Genomic DNA, 25,127 nt, shown 5'->3' with positions numbered 1-25,127 from the left:
TTCATTTATTCAAAAAACATGTACCCAGTGTCTACTCTTATATCAAGTCCTGTGTGAGACATGAAATAGAAATAAATAAGGCCCTCACTGACCGACATTTGTGTCCCCACTATTTAGCTTATTATGCATGCACACAGTAATTAAGTGCTTTAAAAATATAGCATTACATTGCATTGTAAAGAAATATTACATGTCAACTAAAACATGAATTGACAAAGACTTCCATTTAAATCTAATGTAGTGCTGTACAACAGAATTTTCTGTGATAATGAATATGTTCTACTCTGAACTGTCCAATATAGTAGCTAATAGCCATGTGGAATTTTAATTTAATTAATTAGAAATTTAATAGCCAATGTGGTTAACGGCTACCATAAAAACCTAAATATGAGACTACAATGAGTTAATGTCATTTGTTATCATAACCAAGGTGCTGCCATCTCTAACGAGTTAACACATATGATGCTAGAATAATACTCATTATACCAGAAAGACATCATAAGAAAATTTTCCTAGTGTAAAATAACTAGGATTGTGAGCTCAAAAACGAAGAATCAAGAAGAAAAAGGAAAGGATAGTTCAATCTTTTCAGTCTGCTTTCCCAAAGAAAAACATCAACTTTCTGACAACGTTCTTTATTTTTCTCATTGTGTCAAGAAGTGAAAATAGTTTGTGGAGATAAGCAGTCAAGTTGTGTTTAATTTAACAAGGAATTAACAGAACATACAAGTTGTTTCTGTAACAAATGACAAACTTTTTGGCACGACAATTTAAGAGGCTGGAAATCAGGATTCATATAATAAATAAAGTGTTTATAATTTCAAAAATCTTGTCTTTGTGATCTGCTTATTAACCTCTCCAAATCTGTCTTATTTATCTGAATTTTCTTTGTGTGCGTGTCCTACTTTTGCGACCCTATGGACTGCAGCTGGTCAGGTTCCTCTGTCCACTGGATTATCCAGGCAAGAGTACTGAAGCAGGTTGCTGTGCCCTTCTAGTGCCTCTATTGCTGAAAGACTCAACCCACTGAGCAAATCGAAGTATACTTTAAACTAGCCTACGAACTGAGTAATTTCTGGTGCAGTAACTAGAAAGGCAGTTTATGACTGGGATAGTAAAATATACTTATTATTCTGTGTATTCACTATCCTTTACATATAATAAGTGACTGTACAAACTTAATCAAAGAGACAAAGTCCTACATAGGCACAGGTCTGATCACATACTTGGAAGATCTGATAACTTAAAAGTAAAACCAGTGAAGTGAGTGACTAATGTCAGAGGTAGCATTTTTTATGCACAGCAACTTGTTCAACTTGTTAATCACCCCATAAGGCATTTCTTGTAAATTAACCACACAAGACTTTTTGCCCCTCCTGTTAGCTGTGTTTGGCTGAAGCCATTTTTAAAAAAATTAACAGATTGCCTATTCTGAAGGTGAGAATACAATCAGGATTTTATCCAGATTAACAAAAAACACCTAACACTGAGAAGTGGTGTCTTAATCTACTAGGAAAAACTAGAAAAAACCACTAGCACATAAAAACACCATCAGGTAAACAAGATTTCTATACACGAAGATGGGCAAATCAAACTCATGAAGTCAGACCTGAAATAATTAACTTCTAGAGTCAAGTTACCCAGCTGCGGCTTACTGCAACAAAGCCAAACTATTACAACAATTTGGTATTATAATGACATCATTAGCTTCGTCGTCTAATAAGGAGTATATCTGGGATATCTGAATTCACGATTACCTAAAAATAGGGAGCCAACATGTGCTTGAGGGAGTGGCAGGCAGTTCTAGTTTTATTTATAAGATATTTTTTTGAGAATGATGCCCACTGCCAAATGAATTAACAGAAGGCTGGCTCTGAAATAGCATACTTCTTAAACATAAAAATGCTCTTCCAGAGTAGGGAAAAGGAGGTATCAATGTTTTTAGTCCCCAAAAATCTTTACAGTCCCACAAAAACCGTTTCTGCTTCACTGCCTTTTTTTTTTTTTTTTTTTAATTTTTTTATTAGTTGGAGGCTAATTACTTCACAACATTTCAGTGGGTTTTGTCATACATTGATATGAATCAGCCATAGATTTACACGTATTCCCACCGAATTGTAGCAGCATCTAACCACTAATGCGATTTAGAAATTAAGCAGCAACCAGGAACAGACATCATGGAGGTACGGGTAGACTTCTTCAGTCTGCAGCAGTTTCACTCCTAATTGTCAACGTGGCCTAAGCGTTGTATTTTGGGGGCTGTAGTTGCCAGCAAGCAAGAAAGTTTTCTCTGTGAATTAACTCGGAGAAAGGTGGCGCTTTTTATATGCCTTAAATCACACTTTTCTAAAATTCTTTTTTTCTCCAGATGTTCCAGTAAAACTGAAAAGTTAACCATTTGGGTCCAAATCGGTCTCGTTGACACTGCCTCGAGAACGGAAAAAAAGTAAGGTTCCCATTCCAAAAGTTTCACCAGGGGTGGGGTGAGGACAAGGCAGGAAGAAAACCGTCCTTCGTAACTATCTCACTTAGCTTCGCAACTAGACGGGGTGTTAGAATATTCTTTCTCACCCAGGCCTCCGGTAAAATTTCTCTAAGAGGAGTTAGACTAGACAAGTTACCCTTCTCCTTGATAAATCACGCAACCTTGAAAACAGCGAGGAGAGGGGGCTGGAGACAGATCCTCCCCGTCCCCTTCACTCAAACCAGTCCCAAACTGTTAAAGGCAGGAAATACGAGCCTCTTTTCTCTCCCCAACACCTACTCTCTTTCCGTCCCCCCGCCCGAGTTCCTCAGCCAAGACGCCGACCCCGTTCCGCATCCACTTTTGGTCGCCAACCGCCCAGGAGCGGCGAGGAGGAGAGAATTAACCTAGAAGCGCGACCAGGAAGCGGCAGCCCCCCGCCGCCGGGCTCGGGGGTCCCGGGTTCGGCGGCGAGACGCGTGTGCGGGGCTGCGCGGGGCACTGCCGGCTCCGGGACCCCCTTCCAATGAGGCCTAGCCCGGAGCTCCCGCCCCGGCCTCGCGGCTCTGCGCCGCCGGCCCTTCCCCGCCACCCGGGCCCGAGAAGCCGCGCGAGAGCGAGCGTCCGAGAGGTGAGAGGCGGAGGTACCTACCAGCTGCTGCCGGACCCAGCGCCACATGCCCCTTCCGTCGCCGTTCCCGTCCCGCGGGACGCGGGGGTCGAGGGGCTCCAGGTGGAGGCTAACGAGCCGGAGGGAAAAGCGGGAGAGCCCCTCCGGCTGAAGTTGCGCTCGCCGCGGCCGCCTCACTCCCCGCGCTGGGGCCCCATCTTCCGCGCCGGCTCCGAGGTCCTACAGGCGCGTCCTCGGCGCCGCCCCCACCCGGCGCAGCTGAGTCTGCTGCCGCGCCGCAGCCACCTTCATTATTGACCGTTGTCACCCGCAGTACCGCCACAACCCCGCCCCCGGCCCCCGGCCCCAGCTGGGCCGGCCGCGGCGCCACGGCCCGCCCCCGGACGTGACGAAAGAGGCTGCGCGGACCAAGGGCAGGGGCTCAGCAGTGTGGGTGGGAAGGCGGCGCGCGTGGAGGCGGGCGGGCTGTCAGTCGCCGCGTCTGCCCCCGCCCCCCGTTCATTTAGCGGGTTGGACTAAGTCAAACGGCTGTGTCCTATATACCGAGGCCGCAGCTTTTGGCAGACTCCTCTGTTTCAACCCCCTGTTGCAGGTCTGCTTCCGGCTCTCTACTTCGGTTCGTTCAGCCGCCCAACACACGTACTATCAAGGAGTGTAGTGACTGAAAGTTCATCCCCAGAGGTCTCCAGTTTCGGTTCAGTTAAATTGTCCGAAGTGTTTGTCTCAACACATCGCAGCTCTCGTTAGTAAACCGGCGAGCTGGGGCTAGGGGAATCTTGATCACTTAAGTAATTTTGAAAGAGGATGCAACTCCCCTGTGCCTGGTCGGGTGGAGACTAGTGTTTCCCGGGCAACAGACAAGATATGCTGTTTTGCAGTGCTAAATTGAACAGGTTAGGGGGAAAACACTTCCTGTGGGAGTGTAGTTGTTTACTGTTAACTGCCGAACTGCGGTTAAGAATACCGCGAAAGCGGCAGTCCTTAGGGTCGTGAAGAGTCGGACACGACTTCACTTTCACTTTCACTTTCATGCTTGGAGAAGGAAATGGCAACCACTCCAGTGTTTTTGCCTGGAGAATCCCAGGGACGGCGGAGCCTGGTGGGCTGCCGTCTATGGGGTCGCACAGAGTCGGACACGACCGAAGCGACTAGCAGCAGCAGCAGCAACAGCACCAAGACCTAAGTAAGATGAGGGTATGGAAGAATAGAAGTAAGAAGGAATATGTTGTAAAGACAACAGGAATAAAAATTTGACTTGGAAGGCTGACCTGAAGCGCCGGGTCTCGCTTTATTCAAAGCAAGCTCTTATACATCTTGAGTGTTATGTATGTGTATCGTGTACAGTATTTTGCTGAATTAAAGCACACTTCAACACACAAGAGTTAATTTTTTTTTAATTACGCAAAAACAAATTTAAATGAAATTAGCAAAACTGGGCAGTTTTTTTCGTATATATACAAAATTTTTTAGTTTCACTTGTTGTTTATCCTCTAAGTTGTATCCCACCCTTTTGCGATCCCATGGGCTGTCCATGGGATTTACCTGGCAAGAATACTGGAGTGGGTTGCCATTTCCTTCTGCAGGGGATTTCCCCAATCCAGGAATCCAACCCGCAGCTCACGCCTTGTCTCCTGCATTGCAGGCGGGTCCTTTACCGCTGAGCCACCGGGGAAGCCTTAATTTCAGTAGACATTCCTTATTATATAATGATTATCCAGCACCACAAATAGAGCCTTTTCTTAGGGGTATTAATGATCTATAAAACCAGAAGTGGAATTTTACATTATATGTGTAGTCTGACTACAAAGAGAAAACGTAATCTCCCTTCTGTCCTTATGACTAAATCTTTCTTTATGACCCTAAAAGGAATTTTGCCATACATTTACTTGTTTGTTACAGTGATCAAACAGTACATTCATGGAACACTTGTGTGTCCCAAGCCCTGTAATAAGCTCTTTACTTGCATGGTCTGTTTTAACCCTCATCTATCCTTTGAAGTTGATACTATTATTTCCATTGTGTGGATGCAGAAATGGAGGTTCAGGTTAAGTAACTTGCTCAGGTTAAGTTAGCAGTGAAATGAAGTAAGTCACTCAGTCGTGTCTGACTCTTTGTGACCCCATGGACTGTAGCCTGCCTGGCTCCTCCATCTGTTGCAGGAAGGGGGATCCCTTCCAGGGCCCGAAACTGGGCTCTTGTCTAACACTCGGAAATGAATTGTCCGAGGAGACACATGCTGACAAAGCAAGAGATTGTATTGGGAAAGGGCACCCGGGTGGAGAGCAGTAGGTAAGGGAACCCAGGAGAACTGCTCTGCCGCGTGGCTCGCAGTCTTGGGTTTTGTGGTGATGGGATTCGTTTCCGGGTCGTCTTTGGCCAATCATTCTAATTCAGAGTCTTTCCTGGTGGCGCACGCATCGCTCAGCCAAGATGGATGCTAGCAAGAGGGATTCTGGGAAGTGGATAGACACGCGGTGTTTCCTTTTGACCTTTCCCGAACTCTTCCGGTTGGTGGTGGCTTATTAGTTCCGTATTCCTTATCAGGATCTCCTGTCATAAAACAACTCATGCAAATGGTTACTATGGTGCCTGGCCAGGGTGGGCGGTTTCAATCAGTGTGCTTCCCCTAACACATCCATTGGATTTTCCAGGCAAGAATACTGGAGTGGGTTGCCATTTCTTTCGCCAGGGGATTTTCCCGACCCAGGGATTGAACTGGGGTCTCCCGCATTACAGGCAGACTTCTTAACATCTGAGCCACCAGGTAAGTCAGCAGAGCTGGGACTCAAATTCCCAGATGCAACGAAAGCTCATGCTCTTATGATATTGTAAAGAAACAAAAATATGAATGTATCTACTTTTATTCATCTGCAAGTTGTCTGATTAAAATTGGGCCTGGAAATTTTTATTTATATGCCACTAAAGTTTGTCAAGACAAGAAATAGAAAGCTAAAGGACATTTTGTGTATTATTATTTAACTGTGTCCCAATTTTCAAAAGGCAGAGTGGAAGGAGTTGAAATTGATTCTAAATTCTGTAGTGAAATACACTAAGATGTTATTTCAAGATAACTGTGTAAAGATAATTGTAGCTCAAACTGTGAGTAACAGAATGAGTATTCATGGTAGTGTTTTGGTCTAAGGATTTTTCAAGAGCAATATTATACACTTCATGTTGATCCAAGAAGTATTAAGTTTTTATACTGTAGATTATAACTCTTTATTGGCAATGAAATCAATTTAATGTGTCATGATCAGTGTCTCTAAAACATTGGAATATATTGCTTAGTGTAGATAATATGTATTGTTTTGTGAAGTTTTGTTTCAGGTGCTCATGTGTGTATGCACACGCATGTGTGCATTCATGTGCATACACATGCACATGTGCATGTGTGTATGTGTATATACATACACACCAGATCACATTATAAAAGAATGTCTTTTGTTGGTTGTGGTTGGAAAGTTTTGAAAACATTGAGATTGGAATACACAGGACTTAAGGCAAGCACCAGCTGCAAGGAAAGAAAAAAAAAATGTATTTGCAGTCAGTGGTAATTCATTCATTCCATAGCTACTTCCTCAATGTATCGGACACCAAATGTACTCGTAACAATTGCCTAATATTAGGAGGAGACACAAGTGCATACGACTTTTAAGATGAGCCCCTTCTCTCTGGGGAGAGTTTACAATCCCCTTGGAAAGAGAAGTTGCAGAGAGGAAGCAGTTAAATAATAGTCCAAGGCAGTACTGAGATTAAGTTCTAAAGAACTGTACCAATAATAGTCACTAATTTCAGAAAATTGATGTGGGCAATATCATTTGAAGAGAGTTCAGAAGGACAGAGATGAATTTGAACTGAACTTGAAACGGGAGGATGAAGGTGGGAGAGAAAGGCTTCCCAGCAGCAAGAACCACGGAAAGCTAAAGATGTTTGAGGTACAACTACTGTGGAGTAATAAGAGGTGAGGTTGGATAAGTAAGGGAAGGCATAATCTTAGGAGAGTTTCTGGCTAGTCAGTTTACCAGAAATTGGTCAATCACTGGAATTTTCTGAACAATGAAATAACAGAATGTAATCAGAGTGTTATGTTCATAGACATTATATGTGATAGGGTGAAGAGAGAAAAAACATCAGATAGGAAATTATTGCTAGAATGAAGCATCAAGTTCACAAATGCTACCCTGGCAGAGAGCCACATAATAGGAAAGTTGTGCTCTGGTGTCAGACAAAGAAACTTGAACTTAAGCCATTTCAAGTGAGGTGACAGGCCTTCCAAGGGAATAATAGCATCACACAACAGTCACTGAATTAATGCTAAGTATGGCTCCTTTTTTTGAGTAAACTTGTTTATATAATTCTGTGTTAAATATACCTGTGAGATGTATTTATTCCAAGGGAGTAAAAAAAAAAATCTCCTGGTTTTCTGTAATAGAGATTCTTAAGTATAATAAGGACAAAGAGGGATATTCTTCTCGATCAGAACATCTTGGACCATCAGTAGGAAGCACAGACTGAGCTTGTTAAGGTCATGATTCCTGGCTCATTCGTTTTGGAACGCATAGTGTGTAAAAGGTACTCAATATGTGTTTGTCAAATTAGTGAATATCAGTAACTGAGTAGTCAGGGAAGAAAACATCTGGTTCTGAAATATCAAAGTGGAAGAAAGTGAACTATACTGAATGATTTCAGGAGATCATAAGCTATACAGTACGAGTGCTGGTTACCATCCTTTAGACTCAGGGCACTCTCTGTTGCCTGCCTCTCAGAACCCTTCAAGGTTCAGTCTGATTGGAGGGAAGTGAGCCTTGACAATCTGTTGCTTTAATTATTTTTCCACAGATTAAACCATCAGTTGGGCCCTAGAATCTGCTCTCATTTTTAAAAGGACAGCTATCTATTTTCTCAAAATTAGAAATCTAGTATATTATAAATTATTATGCTTAAAAAGCAGTTTCCTTTTGGTTAACTGTCATTCTAGAATTTCCAGACCAGACTTCAGGCAAAGGAAACACAGACTTCAGGGATGCTTTTTCCAGTAGTGACCAGGCTTGCATATTTTATCAACTGGTAAAAAAATTCATTAGGAACAATTTTACATTACATATTTGAAACTTTTCTTGAAAATTTCTGAAACAGATGTCAGGACTAAGTTGTATGAACACAGTTTAATTTCTAGTTATTTATGCTTATGAATAACTCGAAAGCCACTGAAACTCAGAGTCATTGTGAGAGTTAGGGTCTATAAAAATGATCCCTTCTTGAAAAGTCAAAGTATGTAAAGCATAAATATATTCTGAATTGTATACTTAAAAATGGTTAAGATAATAAATTTAAATGTGTATTTTACCACAATAAAAAAACCTGGGGGGAAAAAAGACTGCATAGAGAGATGTTTGTTAACAGTTACCTCATTGATTTTTCTAGGTTAAACCATCACAGTTGTGTTCAATGGCAAAATCTTGTCATTTGCCCTTTTATCTATATTAGAATAAATCCAAAATTCTTTTCTGAGTAAAATCTTGGCTTAGCCCACAAATGTCTCCTCAGTTCCCATCTGTTTCCTTAACTTTTATAAAACCATGTGAAACCCATCCTCAGTTCTGCTGAGTACTAATGGAAGTGAATATACCCTAAATTGCCAACATTCCTTTCTGATTTGCAGATTTGTCAGAAATGCTTAGCTGCGAGAAGAAATGTTAATGGAGGATTTCGTGAGAACTATGTACTTTCTTTTGGTGATGTCTATTTTATCTTCAGATTAAAAAAAAAAGGTCAGAAATCTGTCTTTAGATAGTCTTATTTTGGCTTCTGCTATGGTGACTTTTACTGAACTGCAGTTTAGGATCATGTGAACAGCCTAAATCCAGAGAAGGTAGGAGAAGTAGCCTCAGGAACCCCATGACTGCTTTTTGCTGTGGAGGTGCAGCTGGGAACACCGCTCACTCATCACACTGTGTTCTATTGACGAGAGCCTGCAGAAACTCCTCACCACAGATGACTCTGCTTCTCTTGAGCAACTAGTTTGTTTTGTAAGCTTCTGAGCATTTTGAATTATGTAATTGAATGAGCTTCCTTCTGTCATTTTGTTGCTTTTTTTTTTTTTTTTTGCTATTTTAAAATTTCAGGGAATTATTTATGGCAAGTGCCTAGACTCTATAGCACACATTTCGTGAATTACTCTTACCCTGGATTTCTTGTTTTGTCTAGCTTTAGTTTTCCCTTGCCTAGTTATTTCACCTCCTTTGTATCTTATTATACCTTCTATATTTTGTTAAGCCATCTTCAATTATTTCTGAATAGAAGGAATAAAAGAAAATAAGATAGTCATTCATATTATAAATCACAAAGATTAGTTTTAAGATAACTGCTCAGTTGTGTCTGACTCTTTGCGACCCTGTGGACTGTAGCCTACCAGGCTCCTCAGTCCATGAAATTTTCCAGGCAAGAGTACTGGAGTGGGTTACCATTTCCTTCTCCAGGGGATCTTCCCAACCCAGGGATTGAACCCGGGTCTCCCACATTGCAGGGAGACACTTTACCACCTGAGCCACACGGGAAGCCTGTATGCTTTAAGATAACAATAAGCCCCAAATAATCTGATCTGAAGATAGTGATTTCCTTTACTGCCACCACAATTACATATGTTTTCCCTACTTTATAGTGAGTAGAGATGTTAATTTGTGTGAGTTGGAGATTAACTGTAAGGAAACAAACCAATGAGTAAAGGTTGAAGTCAGGTTTGGTAGTATGTGAAAGGAGGGGAAAAAATGTGATCAGGAGGAAAACATGATGAGTCAAACAAAGAACTGTATTTTTTAAGGTTGCAAGAAGTAGAATGTGTTGAAAGTTGAGTATTAAGAAATACTGCTCCAAAAGATTTCTGTATGGGAAACAGAAAGTGGCTGCTTGTTTGAAGGGGTTTTGGTAATGTTAATAGCTTACTATTAAGGAAGGATCTGGGCTTCCCAGGTGGCACTAGTGGTAAAGAACCTGCCTGCCAATGCAGGAGACGCAGGAGAAGCAGGTTCGATCCCTGGGTTGTGAAGATCCGCTGGAGAAGGAAATGACAACCCACGCTAGTATTCTTGCCTGGAAAATTCCATGGACAGAGGAGCCTGGCGGGCTACAGTCCATAGGGCCAGAAAGAGTTGGACGACTGAGTACATACATACATACACAAGGAAGGGTCTGGTTGATTTCACAGAAATATCAGCAAGGAAATAGCAGAGGGCAGGTGAGCGTGGAGTGGGACATAATCCTGGATAACATACAAAGCCTCTTATTGCCTTAGTGCTCAGGGAAGGAGGGCTCTGGGATGGACTGAAGACAGTGGCTGGGTTGGTTTGGGATCAGGGGAGATAGGACGCTGGGGCAGAAACAATACAACCAATAGGAGAAGTCACACCTCTCTGGGAATCAGGTGAGAAGAAGATCTCAAATGAAGATAGCTGAGATCAGGCAGTAGCCCTGTAAGAACCCAGAGTAGGAAATTCTCTGGTAACCTAGGGCCTGGCACATATTATGTGTTCAGAATTTTTTTGTTACAATAAATATGCGTGTGTACTCAGTTGCATACAACTCATTGTGACCCCGCCAGGCTTCTCTATACATGGAATTTTCCAGGCAAGAAAACTGGAGTGGGTTGCCATTTCCTCCTCCAGGGGATCTTCCTGACCCAGGTTTCAAACGCATGTCTCCTGTGTCTCCTGCATTGGCAGGCATATTCTTTACCACTGTACCACCTGGGAAGCCCCAGTTACATAAATAAAGCTGTACCAAATTGAACTGTGTGTCTGTGTTACTGTGTTTGCCCACTTGCTTGTGATTAATATTCTGATGTGGCTCTCACAGCAAGGCCATTTGTTGCGCATATATGACAGGATCTGGGTGCATCAACCTTTCACAGTGACTCCTACAGAGAAGAGGAAAGAGATTAATGGGGCTGTGGTCTCAGCCAATTTTGGGTGGTTTCACATGCTCCATGTACTTCTGTTTGGAAGTCTCTTCTGATATCCTGAAGAGAAGGAAGGTTCTTACTTGACTAATTCTTCTTCATCATTTAAGTCTCAGCTTAAAAGTTACTTTTCAGAGAAGCTTGGGTTCCCTTAAGACATTTATAAGCACTCAAAAGATCCCAGTGGCTGCCACCACCAACCCGACCTAAATACAAACTGAAACACACACACAAAAGTGTGAAACATTTACCTTTTTTGGAAATAGTGTACAACAAAATGTATACATATCCTGAATAACTTCTTTCTAGATTTTCTTCTGATCAAAATTATCCCCCTCTATCTCTCTTTCATACATGCTGCCCTATTCTCTCTCTTGTCTCCTTTTTCCCCCCTTGAGTCTCTCCTTGTGCCCCAAACAAATGCTGAGTCAACTGTCAAGGTAATTCTGCACTCTTAAGCATTTCCAGTGTCCTATACCTTCCCAAATATTTTGCACACTGGTAATCACGTAATTTTTTGCTGAAATCGCTTTAATGTCTGTCTTCCCTATGACACTATTCTTCTGTGGGGCAGGGTGTCAGTTTGTGCAAACATTTGTTTACTCGACCAACTATCCTGCCAAATGTAAACAATTTGGGGGCTTCCCGGGTGACTGAGCGGTAAAGAATCTGCCTACAATGCAGGAGATGCGGCAGGAGCCCCAGGTTTGATCCCTGGATCAGGAAGATCCCCTAGAGAAGGAAATGGCAACTCCAATTTTCTTGCCTGGAGAATCCCACGAACAGAGGAGGAGGAGGAGCCTGGAAGACTACAGTCCGTAGCATCCCAAAGAGACGGAAGCGACATAACACACACACACACACACACACACACACACACACACACGCACGCAGTCATTGTGCTAGGTGTCTGGGTTAACGTTCCCAGACACCTTACACTTAAGGAGTTCATTGTTTAAGTCCTGGTTAAGTCCATCTTAAAATTAAGTTATTAAAGTAACACAATTTTATATCTGTCATTTTAAATATAGTAAAAATATTATATGTGAAAGTATTAAAAGTTACTGGTACATAGAGTAAAAAAGGTCTATAAGAAGATAAAATTTAAAAATTTCTTAGTTCTGTCACCTCCAACTTCAGACTTGCTTTTTCACTGATCAGATCCTCAAAGTTTCATCTGGGATGTGGTAACTTTTTTAGATGGAGCAATGTTTTATGCATATGCGTCATATGCATACTTAGGGACTTTGCATGAAGAAGCATTCTGTCTGTAGAAAAGGAGACTGCACTTCTACACAATGCAGGGCTGATGGTTTGTCAGTGTGTATGTGTATTTATGCATGTATAGTGTGCATCTGGGTGCCAGGAGGGGAGGAGATGAAGAGGTGATGTGTGCATGTTTTATTACTTAGCACATTTAATTTTTATCCAGAGTTACTGATGAGTGTAAAGTCATAGACTCAACCCTCAGAGGTGGTTGTTAGCTTTACCAAAAGAAAAGTTTATCTCAGGACTATAGCCTGTATTTCCAGCCCCCAAAATAGGACAGGAGAGAGCAGATAATTCAGTGAAATCACCAACATGATCATAAATTCAATTCATATAATGGCAGATCAATAATATCATTTCTTTTTTGAGGTCAGATCATCATTGTAAAGAGATTACTGTTAGATGTATCACACTGTGACTTTCCACTGTCCTATGAAAAAAAGAGGAACCACCATAGGAAAGGTAAACAACTTTTAAACACATACATATATATGTTCTCCTCTGTATTATTATATGTCTTTTTATTAATGTACCTGTACAGAAAGATATAAATCTAATTTAACCTTGAATAATATAATAATGCATGTGAATTCTAATGAATAAGCCTTAGTCCAACTCCATAATTAATGATAGCTTTAATCAATGTGAGTGCTCCAGCAAGGTTGCGTTAGAATTCTGAATGGCATCTTATTTTTACTTTATTGTTTTGAAATGCCAGACAAGAAAATGTGACTTTTCTCCTGTGTTAATTAATTAAATAGTAAATTGGGGGAGATGCCAGCTTTTAGATTGCATCCATCAGTTTTAGCTCCCTCTGTTGTGTTTTATCAAGTTGCTATTTAAATGCTGGTACAGTACTGCATTTGTAGTTTCGATATTGTTCCCATTATCTTTCCTAGAGTGAATATTTCATTACTGACCCCTAAACATGCTCTCATGCACCTCAGCAGGGTAAGTGTGCTGGCCCGGTACCAGAAAGAACCTCTTCTTTCCTGAGGTCGGATCATGGACACATGAGCATCTGAGAGTCTTAATTGTTCTCCTAGGGGCTCTTTGTAGAACATATAAATGGAATTTGTCTCCAGTTGGAACCTGGGAGTCTCTTCTTCCTGGATTTCCCGTCTTCTTTTGCCATATCTGCTCTTTCCCAGAATCTCCATTCTCAGGCTTTCCCTGCCCCTTGGGTCAGAGTCTAAGAAGATGCATCACTGAATCCAACCTGGGAGAAGGACAGAAAGTACTTGCATTCTTCAAAGTTAGGCATTTGCTGCTATTGCTCATTGGTTTTAATATAACTTTGATGCTTTATTAATTTTACTATTAATATTTATTTAATAATAATAATAACCACAAGTGAGCAAATACAGCCTACCCTGTAATTCTGCTTTATTCATCTGTCTCAAATTTCTATTGATTAGATGTTAAACTGAGAGTAAAAGTATGCTTATTTAGAGTAAATTTGGCTCCTTATAGGCAGATGCAGCTTAATGGCAATGCAACAATCATACTATTTAACACTTTACATTCTTATAACTAATAGAGAAGTTTTCTTCATAACATATTTAATTATTAGCAAGTGGGGAGATCTCAGTATGGTGCTCAGAGAAAATAATTGTGGAGTAAAAGACACCTTTTGTGAGTATACTCTGCTGAGGGTCTCAATGTCTATATTATAAACACTTCTTTGTATTTCTTTCTCCAACAATATCATCTCTGTAGATAAGAGATATTCAATATCTTGCTCTCATCTCTTTCTCCCCAGTTAGTTTCAGCTTCCTTCTCTGCAAGCAATTGCCTTTATTTTATCATTCAGATAGAGTGAGGCCTTTGAAAGCTAGTGAATCAACGGAAGTCAGAAAATTATATATCATACATTTAATAATATCATTTATTTAATAACTGTGTACAATCTGAATACTGTGAGTACAGTTTTTTATTTATTTACTTGTGGCTGTGCTGGGTCTTCGTTGTGTGCATGAACTTTCTCTAGTTGTGGTGATCAGGGGCTACTTTCTATTTGCGGTGCTCAGGCTTCTCATTGCAGAGGCTTCTCTTGTTGCAGAGCACAGGCTCTAGAGTGTGCAGGCTTCAGTATTTGCAGCACATGGGCTCCGTAGTTGCAGCTTGCAGGCCCTAGAGCATGGGCTTAGTAGTTGTGGCGCATGGACTTAGTTGCTCAGAGGCATGTGGAATCTTCCTGGACCAGGGATCAAACCTATGTCCCCTGCACTGGTAGGTGGATTCTTAACCACTAGACCACCAGCGAAGTCCTGTGAGTACAATTCTGTTTAAAAAGAGTATATGACAGCAACCTTTATTCTCTCAGGATTATTTGAGTGGAAAAATCCCTTGAAGGGTATAAAAGAACTCGTGGTATAATTTTGATTTATCAGTAATGCAAATTAGCTTTGATCTTACCATCAAAATGTCAGGGAGAATTGACTCAAAATTGGAAGTGAGATCCTCAGTTCTGGTCCCAGGCTGCTTAGGTGGTTGATGCCCTCTGATAGTTCCCTCATAGCAATAGTGAAGATTGCCATCTTATGGAGTAAAAAAATTAATCTGGCCTTTACTTTCATACCTGAAATAAAGCTAAGAGGAAAATTATGTCAATTTTAGCTGTAGCTAAGTTCAATAGAATTTCACTTCACCTCACCTACATTTCCCAAACCACTAGACCACTAAATGTTCACTGGAGATTTAAGGTCGTTGTAAAATGAGATGGCATTTTGGTAATTAGCTGATTTAATGTTGAGTGCCAAGACACAATTGAGGCTCAAAACCCACAAACCTCAAATCCATTAAATTATCCTATTTTGAAAGTCTACTTTAGGAAAAATAAGCAGATGGTTTTAAAATAGCTATTTCATTTTGTATAACCTCAGTCTGAAGAAATGTTAAATTGTAAAGTCCAAGAAGGCTTTCATAAGACTCTCAAGATGTGAACTGATATATTTCATTAGGGAAAGGACATTACCTGGTTGTTAATTTAGCCAAAAATATTACTTATCTCTAATATAAACTCCCAGATATGAAAAAATATTCCATTAGCTTTTGAATTATCAATAACTGTTAATCAAGATTCAAGTTGCCTCAAGGATGCTTAGATTTTATTTGACTATTTTCTCACTTTATATTGTTTCTTCTCTGGGTTTATAGGCAATAATTTTTCAGGTGCAATTATATTTAAAATTTTAATTTTCTTTTGTGTTATTTGACAGGCTAGGTGTATTCCCAGATTATGAAATGTTTTATAGGAGTTATTGGGCTTCTCAGGTGGTGCAGTGGTAAAGAATCTGCCTGCCAATGCAGGAGATGCTGGAGACCTGGATTTCATCCCTGGGTTGGGAAGACCCTCTGGAGTAGGAAATGGCAACCCACTCCAGTATTCTTGCCTGGAAAATTCCATGGACAGAGGAGCCTGACAGACTACATACAGTCCATGGGGTCACAAAGAGTCAAACACGACTGAACATGCATCTCACAGCTGCTGCATATGAGTTATTGTTTTTCTTAAATTGTTCACTATTTTTCCTATTATTTCCCACAATCTTACAACATGAGTACAGTAATCATTTAGTAGCTAGATAAGCTGTGATTATGCAATATTTGCTTGACCCTGATTGACCTTTAAATCCACTGTATCCAATTTAATTCACACAACTTGGTATTTAACCTAATCAAGAATTTTCAGTTACAAAAGTCACATTTTACATACTTTTAAACTATGTCTACTTTTATATATAATTTTAATGTCCAAAATCCAAATACCAATTGTTGAAAACTCTTGGCATTATATTTTACTTCTCTATCTATGTGTTTCATCTGTTATGTCTTTCTCTCCATTTCTGACAAAAAGCGAGCCTCCAATTTAGCATACATAAATGTCCAGGTCATTACCCAACCTCATCCTTAGTATCAAAGGAAATTCAAATGTTATTATTACAGTGCTATGTATCTTTCAATGGGCTTCCCTCACAGCTTCAGTAGGTAAAGAATCTGCCTGGATTCGATCACTGGGTTGGGAAGATCCCCTGGAGAAGGAAATGGCAACCCACTCCAGTATTCTTGCCTGGAGAATCCCCATGGACAGAGGAACCCGGTGGGCTACAGTTCATGGGTTGCAAAGAGTTGGAGATGACTGAAGCGACTTAGCACATGTTATATTTTAAAGACTGTTACTTAGCACCCGTATGTGGATCAACAAATCTGCCAACTTTAGGGTTCACTTTTACTTAACAAAATGCAATAAATCTTCCAGGATTGGATAGTCCCTCATCCCTGTGCCAACACAGGAAAACTGACTAGGGGGAAAGCAGAAATCCTCTGGACATGGTGAGAGAAGCAGTAAACTTTATCCATATGCAGCATCTGGAGAGAGAATAAGTGGGAAGACCTTTGGAAGGTATACATATGTGGCATCTGGGCAGGGCCAAGGTTTCTTGCTGAGGTCCCAGTCTGGCTCTTTTTCTGGGACAGCAGCCTGTGCCTCTCTCTTCCTGGTCTGTTCAAGTTTGCAGTGGGGCTTCTGGCACTATCTGAACCCCATGGGACCAATGGAGGAGTCAGCCTGCAGCAGCACTAAGCAACCTCTCCCCAAAGCAGCAGCAGGGGTGGGATACCTGCCCGTGCTCTTCACTGGGCTCTGAGCGACGCCTGGGGCCCACACCGCTCTCTGGTGAGAGTTAACCCTGGGACTTACGTTAGCATTTATGAAGGGATGCCACCTGCCCCATGATCACTTCTTCACATGTTCAAGATGGCTGCAGGCAGGATCTGAGCTCAGAGAGGTAAAGAAACACACCTTCAGCCAGAGCAAGTCCTCACTGTTCCACGCAGGAAGGTCAGAATTGGTGAGGAGCGGAGATAGTAGGAGCTACTGTGGCTGTTGAGGACTGGAGCAAGGAGAGGTGGGAATCTTCTGGGACCCTGCTGGAAGGCAGAAGGGACTTGGCAGGGGAGGGCTGAATCACTAGCAAGTACCCCAGAGAGGCCCTGAGCTGGTGATGATTGTCTCATCCTCATTTCTTTGCTTTATTTTTTTCCCCTGGGAACCTGAGAAGTATCTGTTAAAACAAAAAGTCTCCCAAGTTTTGGGAAGTTCTGCTGTTTTTATGATTACACTCTGAGACTAAATCATCCCAGCTATACACAGTCACAAAAATATTCCCACAATGGTGAGTTGCCTCCTTATCCTTCGTGAGAGACCATCAAATATGCACAAGAGCAGCCATCATTTCAACATAAATTGAAGGCCTGCTATGTGCTAGGAGCTGTATTTGCTATAGAGATCAAGGGAGGTGGGGCAAGTGAGGCCTGTTTCAACTGAAGACAGAAAAGAAAGTTAACTTCTGGATATCATTCCAGAAGTTGGTACATCCACCATTCTGTTTACATCCTGTAGCTGACCTGGAGTGCACTGTGCTCACTAGTAAGGGTGTAGATAGGAACAGGAAAGGTTTGTTTGACACTTTACCAATGCAGAGGGTATTACCTGGGGAAGCCTTGGAGAATTTAACTTCGATAGAGTCTAAATGTTGCACATTAGAAAATGTTTCATCAGTAGTTTGAAGTTGATCAGACTGGGGATGTTCAATTTAGCAAACCTCCCAAAAAGACTGATATATGAGATCAGAAAGGTACTTTTATTAATTTACAATGAGAAATAAAACCTTTAGGGATTGGGGAGCCCATTGTTTAATTTTTCTTCCTGTCATTATCCTCCCCTGTAAGAAGCCAAACAATCAGCAGAAATCTTGAGGGGCAAAGGCTTAGGAGAGGAGGCTTAGGAGAGGAGGTATTTGTGAGAGACTTATGGCATTATGTTAAGATGGCCCAGTGTGTGCATTTCTGCTCTAAGAAAATACCTACCAGGCAGACCAGATACTATGAAGAAACTGGCTGGATTTTCTTTCCTCAAAACACAAATTGACTGGGCTCGGTCAATGTTTATACTGTGAATCTCCTTTTCCTCTATTTTTTGGGCAGATCTAGTCTCACTACCATTCTTACCTTTATTAATTAGGTAGCAGGCTATTTTGTTTCAAGGTGCATCTCAGTGTAGATCTTTGTTTTAAAACCCAAAGGGCAATTTTATTTCTCATTCTTAAAGAGTATCTGCTCATGGAATGTACTACTACTTGTGAGTGATTACTAAACTTTTAGCTATTAACTATTTTGACATCATTTCCAGTTTTACCTTAGTTTCAGAAATGGGAAAAATAGCATGGAAATAGAGTGTATCATTAACAAGCTAGGTTTAAAATTAGGGTTTCCTAATACCTAATCTGGCTTCCCTGATAGCTCAGTGGTAAAGAATCCACCTGCCAATACAGGAGACCCAGGTTAGATCCTTGGGTTGAGAAGATCCTCTGGAGAAGGAAATGACAACCCACTCCAGTATTCTTGTCTGGTAAATCCCATGAACAGGATGACCTAGGGGGCTACAGTCTATGGGGTGGTGAAGAAAAAGTTGGACATGATTTAGCAATTATATAACAACAATGCCTAATCTCTTGATAAATTCACTAGGTTTTGAAAGCTAATTACATGTTATTATTAATTTTTAATTGACATACTTATTATTTAATTAGGCACTAAGGTGCCAATTAAAGAAAGAAAAGTCTATTGTATACTAAGGAAAACAGTTTATCAAGTTTCCTAGAAGTCATTTTGCATTCTACTGCTTGGAGATTAAGTAGGTGGCTCAGTGGGTAAAGAATCTGCCTGCATTGCAGGAGACACAGGAGACCTGGGTTTGATCCCTGGGTCAGGAAGATCCCCTGGAGGAGGAAATGGTGACCTGGGATAATCCCATGGACAGAGGAATGGGCTACAGTTGATGGGGTCACAAAGAGTTGGACACCACTGAGCATGCACACACTCACACAATCAGCTTGGGAGATATAAAATGTTCTGTAAAATCATTGTCAACTGGGCATTCTCTCGCTGTGATTGTGTCTCTATGGGTTAAGAAGATTGCGAAGACCAGCATACTATTCAAAACGAATAAGAAAAATCCTTGTCAGTTTTAAATCAGCTCAAGCCAGTTTGGTTGCCTGATACAGAACCCTGGTCTAGCCTCGAGCCAGGTCCTGGCAGCTGCTCTGTAAATGCTCTCTCCAGAGCTGCCTCTCTTCATGCTTGCTTCTGCAGATTAGGCCAGAGCCACTGTTTGGCTTGGAAAGTCACCTTCCCAGGGGAACAGGCAGCACGCTGACTTGTAACTGGATGGCCACAGGGCTGACTATTAAATCCACTGGGTTTTCCAATGAAAAAACAAAATGGGAAGAAATGTTATGATATATTCAGACACTCAGGGACTCTTCCTTCCCAAGACAGCACCCTCTGCTCCCATTACAAAAAAGGAAATTGAAACCAGAAATATTTATATCCACTCCTAGTAAGCCAATTTGTGAAAACAGAAAATTCACCAGATTCTGAAATCCTGTGCTCCTATTACGCAGTTATGTTGTTCAGGCATGCCTTTTAATAGTTTAAGAAAAATCTCTCTTCTACCCTAGGAAACATAGTTACAAATAGATAGGCAAAAAAATGTTATTCCTTGATAGGAATCCGAAGAATGCAAGTGAAAGCAACGTTAAAATAACATTTTACATTTACTAAAATAGCAAAATAAAAGTATGACAATTGTCAATGTTGAAGTGAAAGTATTATTCACTTCATAAAGTACATATTTCACTTCACAAAGTACATATTTTTTTTATGTACTCATTCTTGATGGCACTGTAAATTAATACTATCCTTTTGGAAAGGAATATGGAAACAAAGAACAACAGACAAAAGTATAATCAAGTCCTTTGTTCTATCAATTCTACTTTGAGGAATTTTATCACAAACAAATTAATTCAAAAGAAATAAAAAAAGGTATATACATGAATACATTCATTACCCCTTTATCCATAATAATAAGACATTGGTATAGAATAAATAATCAACATTAGGGGTATAGATTAAAATTTTGGACTGCCATATGACCCAGCAATCCCACTTCTGGGCATACACACTGAGGAAACCAGACCTGAAAGAGACACGTGCACCCCAATGTTCATCGCAGCACTGTTTATAATAGCCAGGACATGGAAGCAACCTAGATGCCCATCAGCAGATGAATGGATAAGGAAGCTGTGGTACATATACACCATGGAATATTACTCAGCCATTAAAAAGAATTCATTTGAACCAGTTCTAATGAGATGGATGAAACTGGAGCCCATTATACAGAGTGAAGTAAGCCAGAAAGATAAAGATCATTACAGCATACTAACACATATATATGGAATTTAGAAAGATGGTAACGACAACCCTATATGCAAAACAGAAAAAGAGACACAGAAGTACAGAACAGACTTTTGAACTCTGTGGGAGAAGGTGAGGGTGGGATGTTGCAAAAGAACAGCATGTATATTATCCCACCAGCCCAGGTGGGATGCATGAGACAAGTGCTCGAGCCTGGTGCACTGGGAAGACCCAGAGGAATCGGGTGGAGAGGGAGGTGGGAGGGGGGATCGGGATGGGGAATATGTGTAAATCTATTGCTGATTCATGTCAATGTATGACAAAACCCACTGAAAAAATAAAAAAAAGAAAAAAAAAATTTTGGTTGATCACTTTCACAAACTAGGTATCACATTCCTTCATCTACCATAATTGAAAATGAGCACCTATTTCATGATACAAATGTGTACTACAGACACTACTGACACAGTTCAGCGGCTGACAGTGGCAAGAAATGATGGATTCTGCAATATAATGTCAAACATAAAATTTAGTTACTAAAATTTTAATGAAAGTACAGTTTCAATAGTCAAGGATAGTATTACAACGTGTACCTCAAAATAACCTAATAGTCGTGAGGGAAAGTTTCTTTTTTATAGTATCACAGCCAATAAACTAGGAAGAAATCAGAGTATCACTATGTAGATATTGCTCAACAATGGCTATTTGCATCTTAAGAAGACAACCAGATATGTACCTTCTGATGGAAGTTCGTAAACATCTGTGAGGTGGTTTTGTCCTACACACACACACACACACACACACACAAAATCTAAATATGATCAACTCTCAGATTTTAGTTTATAGAAGATAAAATGTGGCAGATGGCAGTATGACTAGAAGAATATGTTTAAAAGAGTCCATGGACAAAACCCACTGGAAAAAAAAAAAAAAAAAAGAGTCCATGGATATTCAGTCAGCAAAATCTAGACAGTGAGAACTTCTGTGGGCCTATGACCTTTTCCTTCAATAATAAAATTGCAAGTTTTTTTTTTTTTTTTAAAGAGAGAGATCCACGGAAACATAGATTAAAGAAAAAAGTTATCAAAATATATATCAATCCATAACAATATATGGATCATTGGTATCAAGATTTGAACAAACTGTTTTTTAAAAAGATTTCATAGTGCAATAAGGGAAATGTGAACATTGGGTATTAGTAGTATTAAGGAATTTTTCCTGACTTTGGAGAGAGTGAAGTATTGTAGCTTTTTAAAAAGAGAAGTTCTAAAAATATGAAAATGAAAAGGAAAGTACTTTTAAAATGATACAATATTGAAATATAGAGAGAATGAATGGTATCTTGAATTTGCCCCAGAACAACCTGGAGTTTCTTTAAATAGAAAGCCTACAGAATTTTGCACATGTGCTGCAGGTCTTTCCATGTACAAATTTATTTATTCCTTTGAGGAACTTATCTTTTTTCACCAGAGCCTATTTAGAGCTTATTTCTGCTTCACAGATTTTTGCCTAGCTTCTGACACTACTTCAATACCATATGAACTATTTGCCACCATTTGCTTCTTTAAAAAAAAATACAAATACAAATTCCACTATTAAAACGTATTCTTACCCGTGGCATCTCATCATAAAATGAAAGTCATAGAATCTGAGGCAGATTAAACCCATAAGTACTTAACAGATGCACTTGATGGATTTTGCATGGAGCGTGATAGAAACAGGTTAAAAATAAATTCTCTGTCTTGAGAAATTAGACCATCTTTAAGGGGAGAAAGTTGTATGGAAATAATTATAAAAACCAATAACATTTATTGATGTCTTACTATGGGCATGGTACTAGCTAAGTGCTTTACATGCATTTGATTTTAATCCTCACAATGACTCTATGAAGTAGGTATTATTATTATTATTCCTAAAATGCAAATTAAAAAACTAAAATGTAGAAAGTTTATGTAACTTACTCAGTGTCATACAGATAGTAGAAGGGCCTGGAACCCAGATCTCTGTGAAACAACAGCCCACACTAGCACAGTCACACAGAACTATCTATGGTCTACTCAGTTAGTCGACTTCAATAGACTCTGGTAGCTGTAGTCTACTCAGTTGAAATTTACTCCAAATCTTCATCGTACACAGCAGTATACAGTGAACATCCCTATACAGACACTGCTATCTGCCACATGAATATGATGATGGCTAATTTTATGTGTGAACTTGACTGGGTCATAGGATGACCAGATATTTGGTCAAATTTTGTTCTGGGTGTTTTTGTAAGGGTGTTTTTAGATGAGGTTAACATTTTGATTGGTAATCATATTGCCCTCCACAATGTGGGTGGGCCTTATCCAACCAGCTGAAGGCCTGAATTGAACAAAAAACAGTGACCCTCCTCCAGAGAAGAAGGAGTTCTCCAGCAGATGGCCTTTGGATTTTATCTGCACAGTCAGTTCTCCTGGGTCTCTGCCTGCTGGCCCACCCTGTAGATTTGGACTTGCCAGTCTCCATAATCACATGAGCCAATTACTTATAATAAATTTCTTTCTCTCCTTCTCTCTATGTGTATATTTAGTTCTGTTTCTCTGGAGAAGACTGACTAATGCAAATGTTTTTCAAAGAAGCAGTGTTTAAATTACCACTAAATTTTGCAACACTGACATAGTAATTCTATATGAAAATGGCCTTTTCTTCCCATGAATCATATTCCTGAAAAAAATGTGCTTCTAAAAGTCATAAACAGATGATCCTACCTGCTATATTTGATTCCATCTTAGAGAGAAGACCAAAGGAAACAAGTTTTAGTTGTCATCACCAATCTATTTCCAGGTCATTCTATTGATAGAAATGTTGACCTTATATCTGTATTATACAACTACTTTATGGAAAAAAATTATTAACTTGTTCAATACATTTTGGCAGTGCCTTGCTAGGCACTGAAAAACCACAGAAAAGATAGTCCCTGACTTCAAGTAACTAACAATCTTAGTTTGAGCCAGATAAGCTAAAGTCTAGGCTTCAAAATCACTGCAGATGGTGACTGCGGCCATGGAATAAAAAGACACTTGCTCCTTGGAAGAAAAGCTATGACAAAACTAGACAGCATATTAAAAAGCAGAGATATTACTTTGCCGATAAAGGTCTGTAGAGTCAAAGCTACGGTTTTTCCAGTAGTCACGTATGGATGTGATAGTTGGACCATAAGGAAAGTTGTGTGCTGAAGAATTGATGCTTTTGAACTGTGGTGTTGGAGAAGACTCTTGAGAGTCCCTTGGACTGCAAGGAGATCAAACCAGTCAATACTAAGGAAATCAACCCTGAATATTATTTGGAAGGACTGATGCTGAAGCTGAAGCTCAATACTCTGGCAACCTGATGAGGAGAACTGACTCATTAGAAAAACCTCTGATGCTGGGAAAGACTGAAGGCAGGAGGAGAAGGGGACAGCAGAGGATGAGATGGTTGGATGGCATCACTGACTCAATGGACATGAGTTTGAACAAGCTCTGGGAGTTGGTGACGGACAGGGAAGCATGGCGTGCTGCAGTCCATGGGGTCACAAAGAGTCGGACGTGACTGATCGACTGACTTGAACTGATCTGAAGCTAAAGTCATTAGGTTTCCCTGATGGCTCAGTGGTAAAGAATTCGCCTGCAATGAAGAAGATACAGAAGACCTGGGTTCAATCCGTGGGTTGAGAAGATCCCCTGGAGGAGGGCATGGCAACCCACTCCACTATTCTTGCCAGGAGAATCCTATGGACAGAGGAGCCTGGTGGGCTACAGTCCATGGGGTTGCAAAGAGCTGGACACAACTGAAGCGACTGAGCATGAGCTAAAGCCACTGCAATACCATTATACCTGCTCTATTGGAGGCATGTACCAGCTGCAATTGGTACAAAGAAGTACTGTCTAATCTCCAAGAGAGTCAGGAAGACACTCCAGAATAATAGTTTTAATATTTAAAAAAATGTATTGTGATGATTTTCCTTTCAGATCTTCATTTAAGGCAAGCTCCACACTATATCAACACAAAAGGAATCCTTATTATATTTTTTTCTTGTTTGTTTTTTCTTGACTTCTGTACCTACTTCTATAGTTAATAAGGAAGCTACCTTAAAACCTAGGAGGAGCTCATGTTTTTCTAGGCAATTCCATTTTTCTTTCTGTCTTTTACAGAGTCCTGGAGGATGGGTTTCAGAGCAACATTATGCTGAATGAAATTACGCATATCCAAAATGGAGTCACTTCCCTTTCTTTCTTATAAACTCCAGATCAACAATGTCAGCCTCTGACTCCAGACCTACATACGGAGAAAGAATGATTCATTTCCCCATTGGTTATCCATACTCAAATGCAATTAAGGAATTTGAAATTGTTTAAAATAATTAACAATAAACTCTCCTACTTTTCTCCCATCCTTGGATTAATTTCCCTTATGAGCCATCCCTGGGAACTCATATTTAAGAACTTGATCTTCCTTGACATTAATGGGACTAATGTTACCTTATAAGCAGCCCCTTTGTGTTTATTTGCCTAATCAAAACCAAATTTAAT

The 25,127-nt window shown here is 40.3% G+C and overlaps 1 protein-coding gene and 1 long non-coding RNA gene across 7 annotated transcripts in view; one reads left to right on the top strand and one right to left on the bottom strand.

Moving 5' to 3' along the window:
- Positions 1-3,418, bottom strand: part of ATP11B (ATPase phospholipid transporting 11B (putative)) — a 109,751-nt gene extending 106,333 nt beyond the window's left edge. For 2 of the 5 annotated variants that reach the window (XM_061166652.1, XM_061166655.1), the window contains exon 1: positions 3,117-3,418. In XM_061166652.1, coding sequence (XP_061022635.1) covers positions 3,117-3,143 — 27 coding nt within the window. In that variant the 5' untranslated portion in view covers positions 3,144-3,418. The remainder of the gene's footprint in view (positions 1-3,116) is intronic. The other 3 variants (XM_061166651.1, XM_061166649.1, XM_061166653.1) reach the window with 2 other exon arrangements.
- Positions 3,419-3,615: 197 nt separating this feature from the next.
- On the top strand, positions 3,616-25,027 carry LOC133073348 (uncharacterized). Of its 2 annotated transcripts, none has more exons than XR_009696956.1 (3): positions 3,616-4,278; positions 5,747-5,859; positions 24,750-25,027. It is a non-coding gene; the product is annotated as an uncharacterized LOC133073348 (long non-coding RNA). The 2 variants fall into 2 exon arrangements; XR_009696957.1 differs by lacking the exon at positions 24,750-25,027 and adding an exon at positions 8,758-8,865.
- The last annotated feature ends 100 nt before the right edge of the window (positions 25,028-25,127 follow it).

This window comes from Dama dama, chromosome 19, assembly GCF_033118175.1.
Source record: "Dama dama isolate Ldn47 chromosome 19, ASM3311817v1, whole genome shotgun sequence".
In the NCBI taxonomy this organism is placed as follows: Eukaryota; Metazoa; Chordata; class Mammalia; order Artiodactyla; family Cervidae; genus Dama; species Dama dama.
The sequence above is the reverse complement of the archived record's forward strand: the minus strand, read 5'-3'. Positions and strand labels throughout refer to the sequence as shown.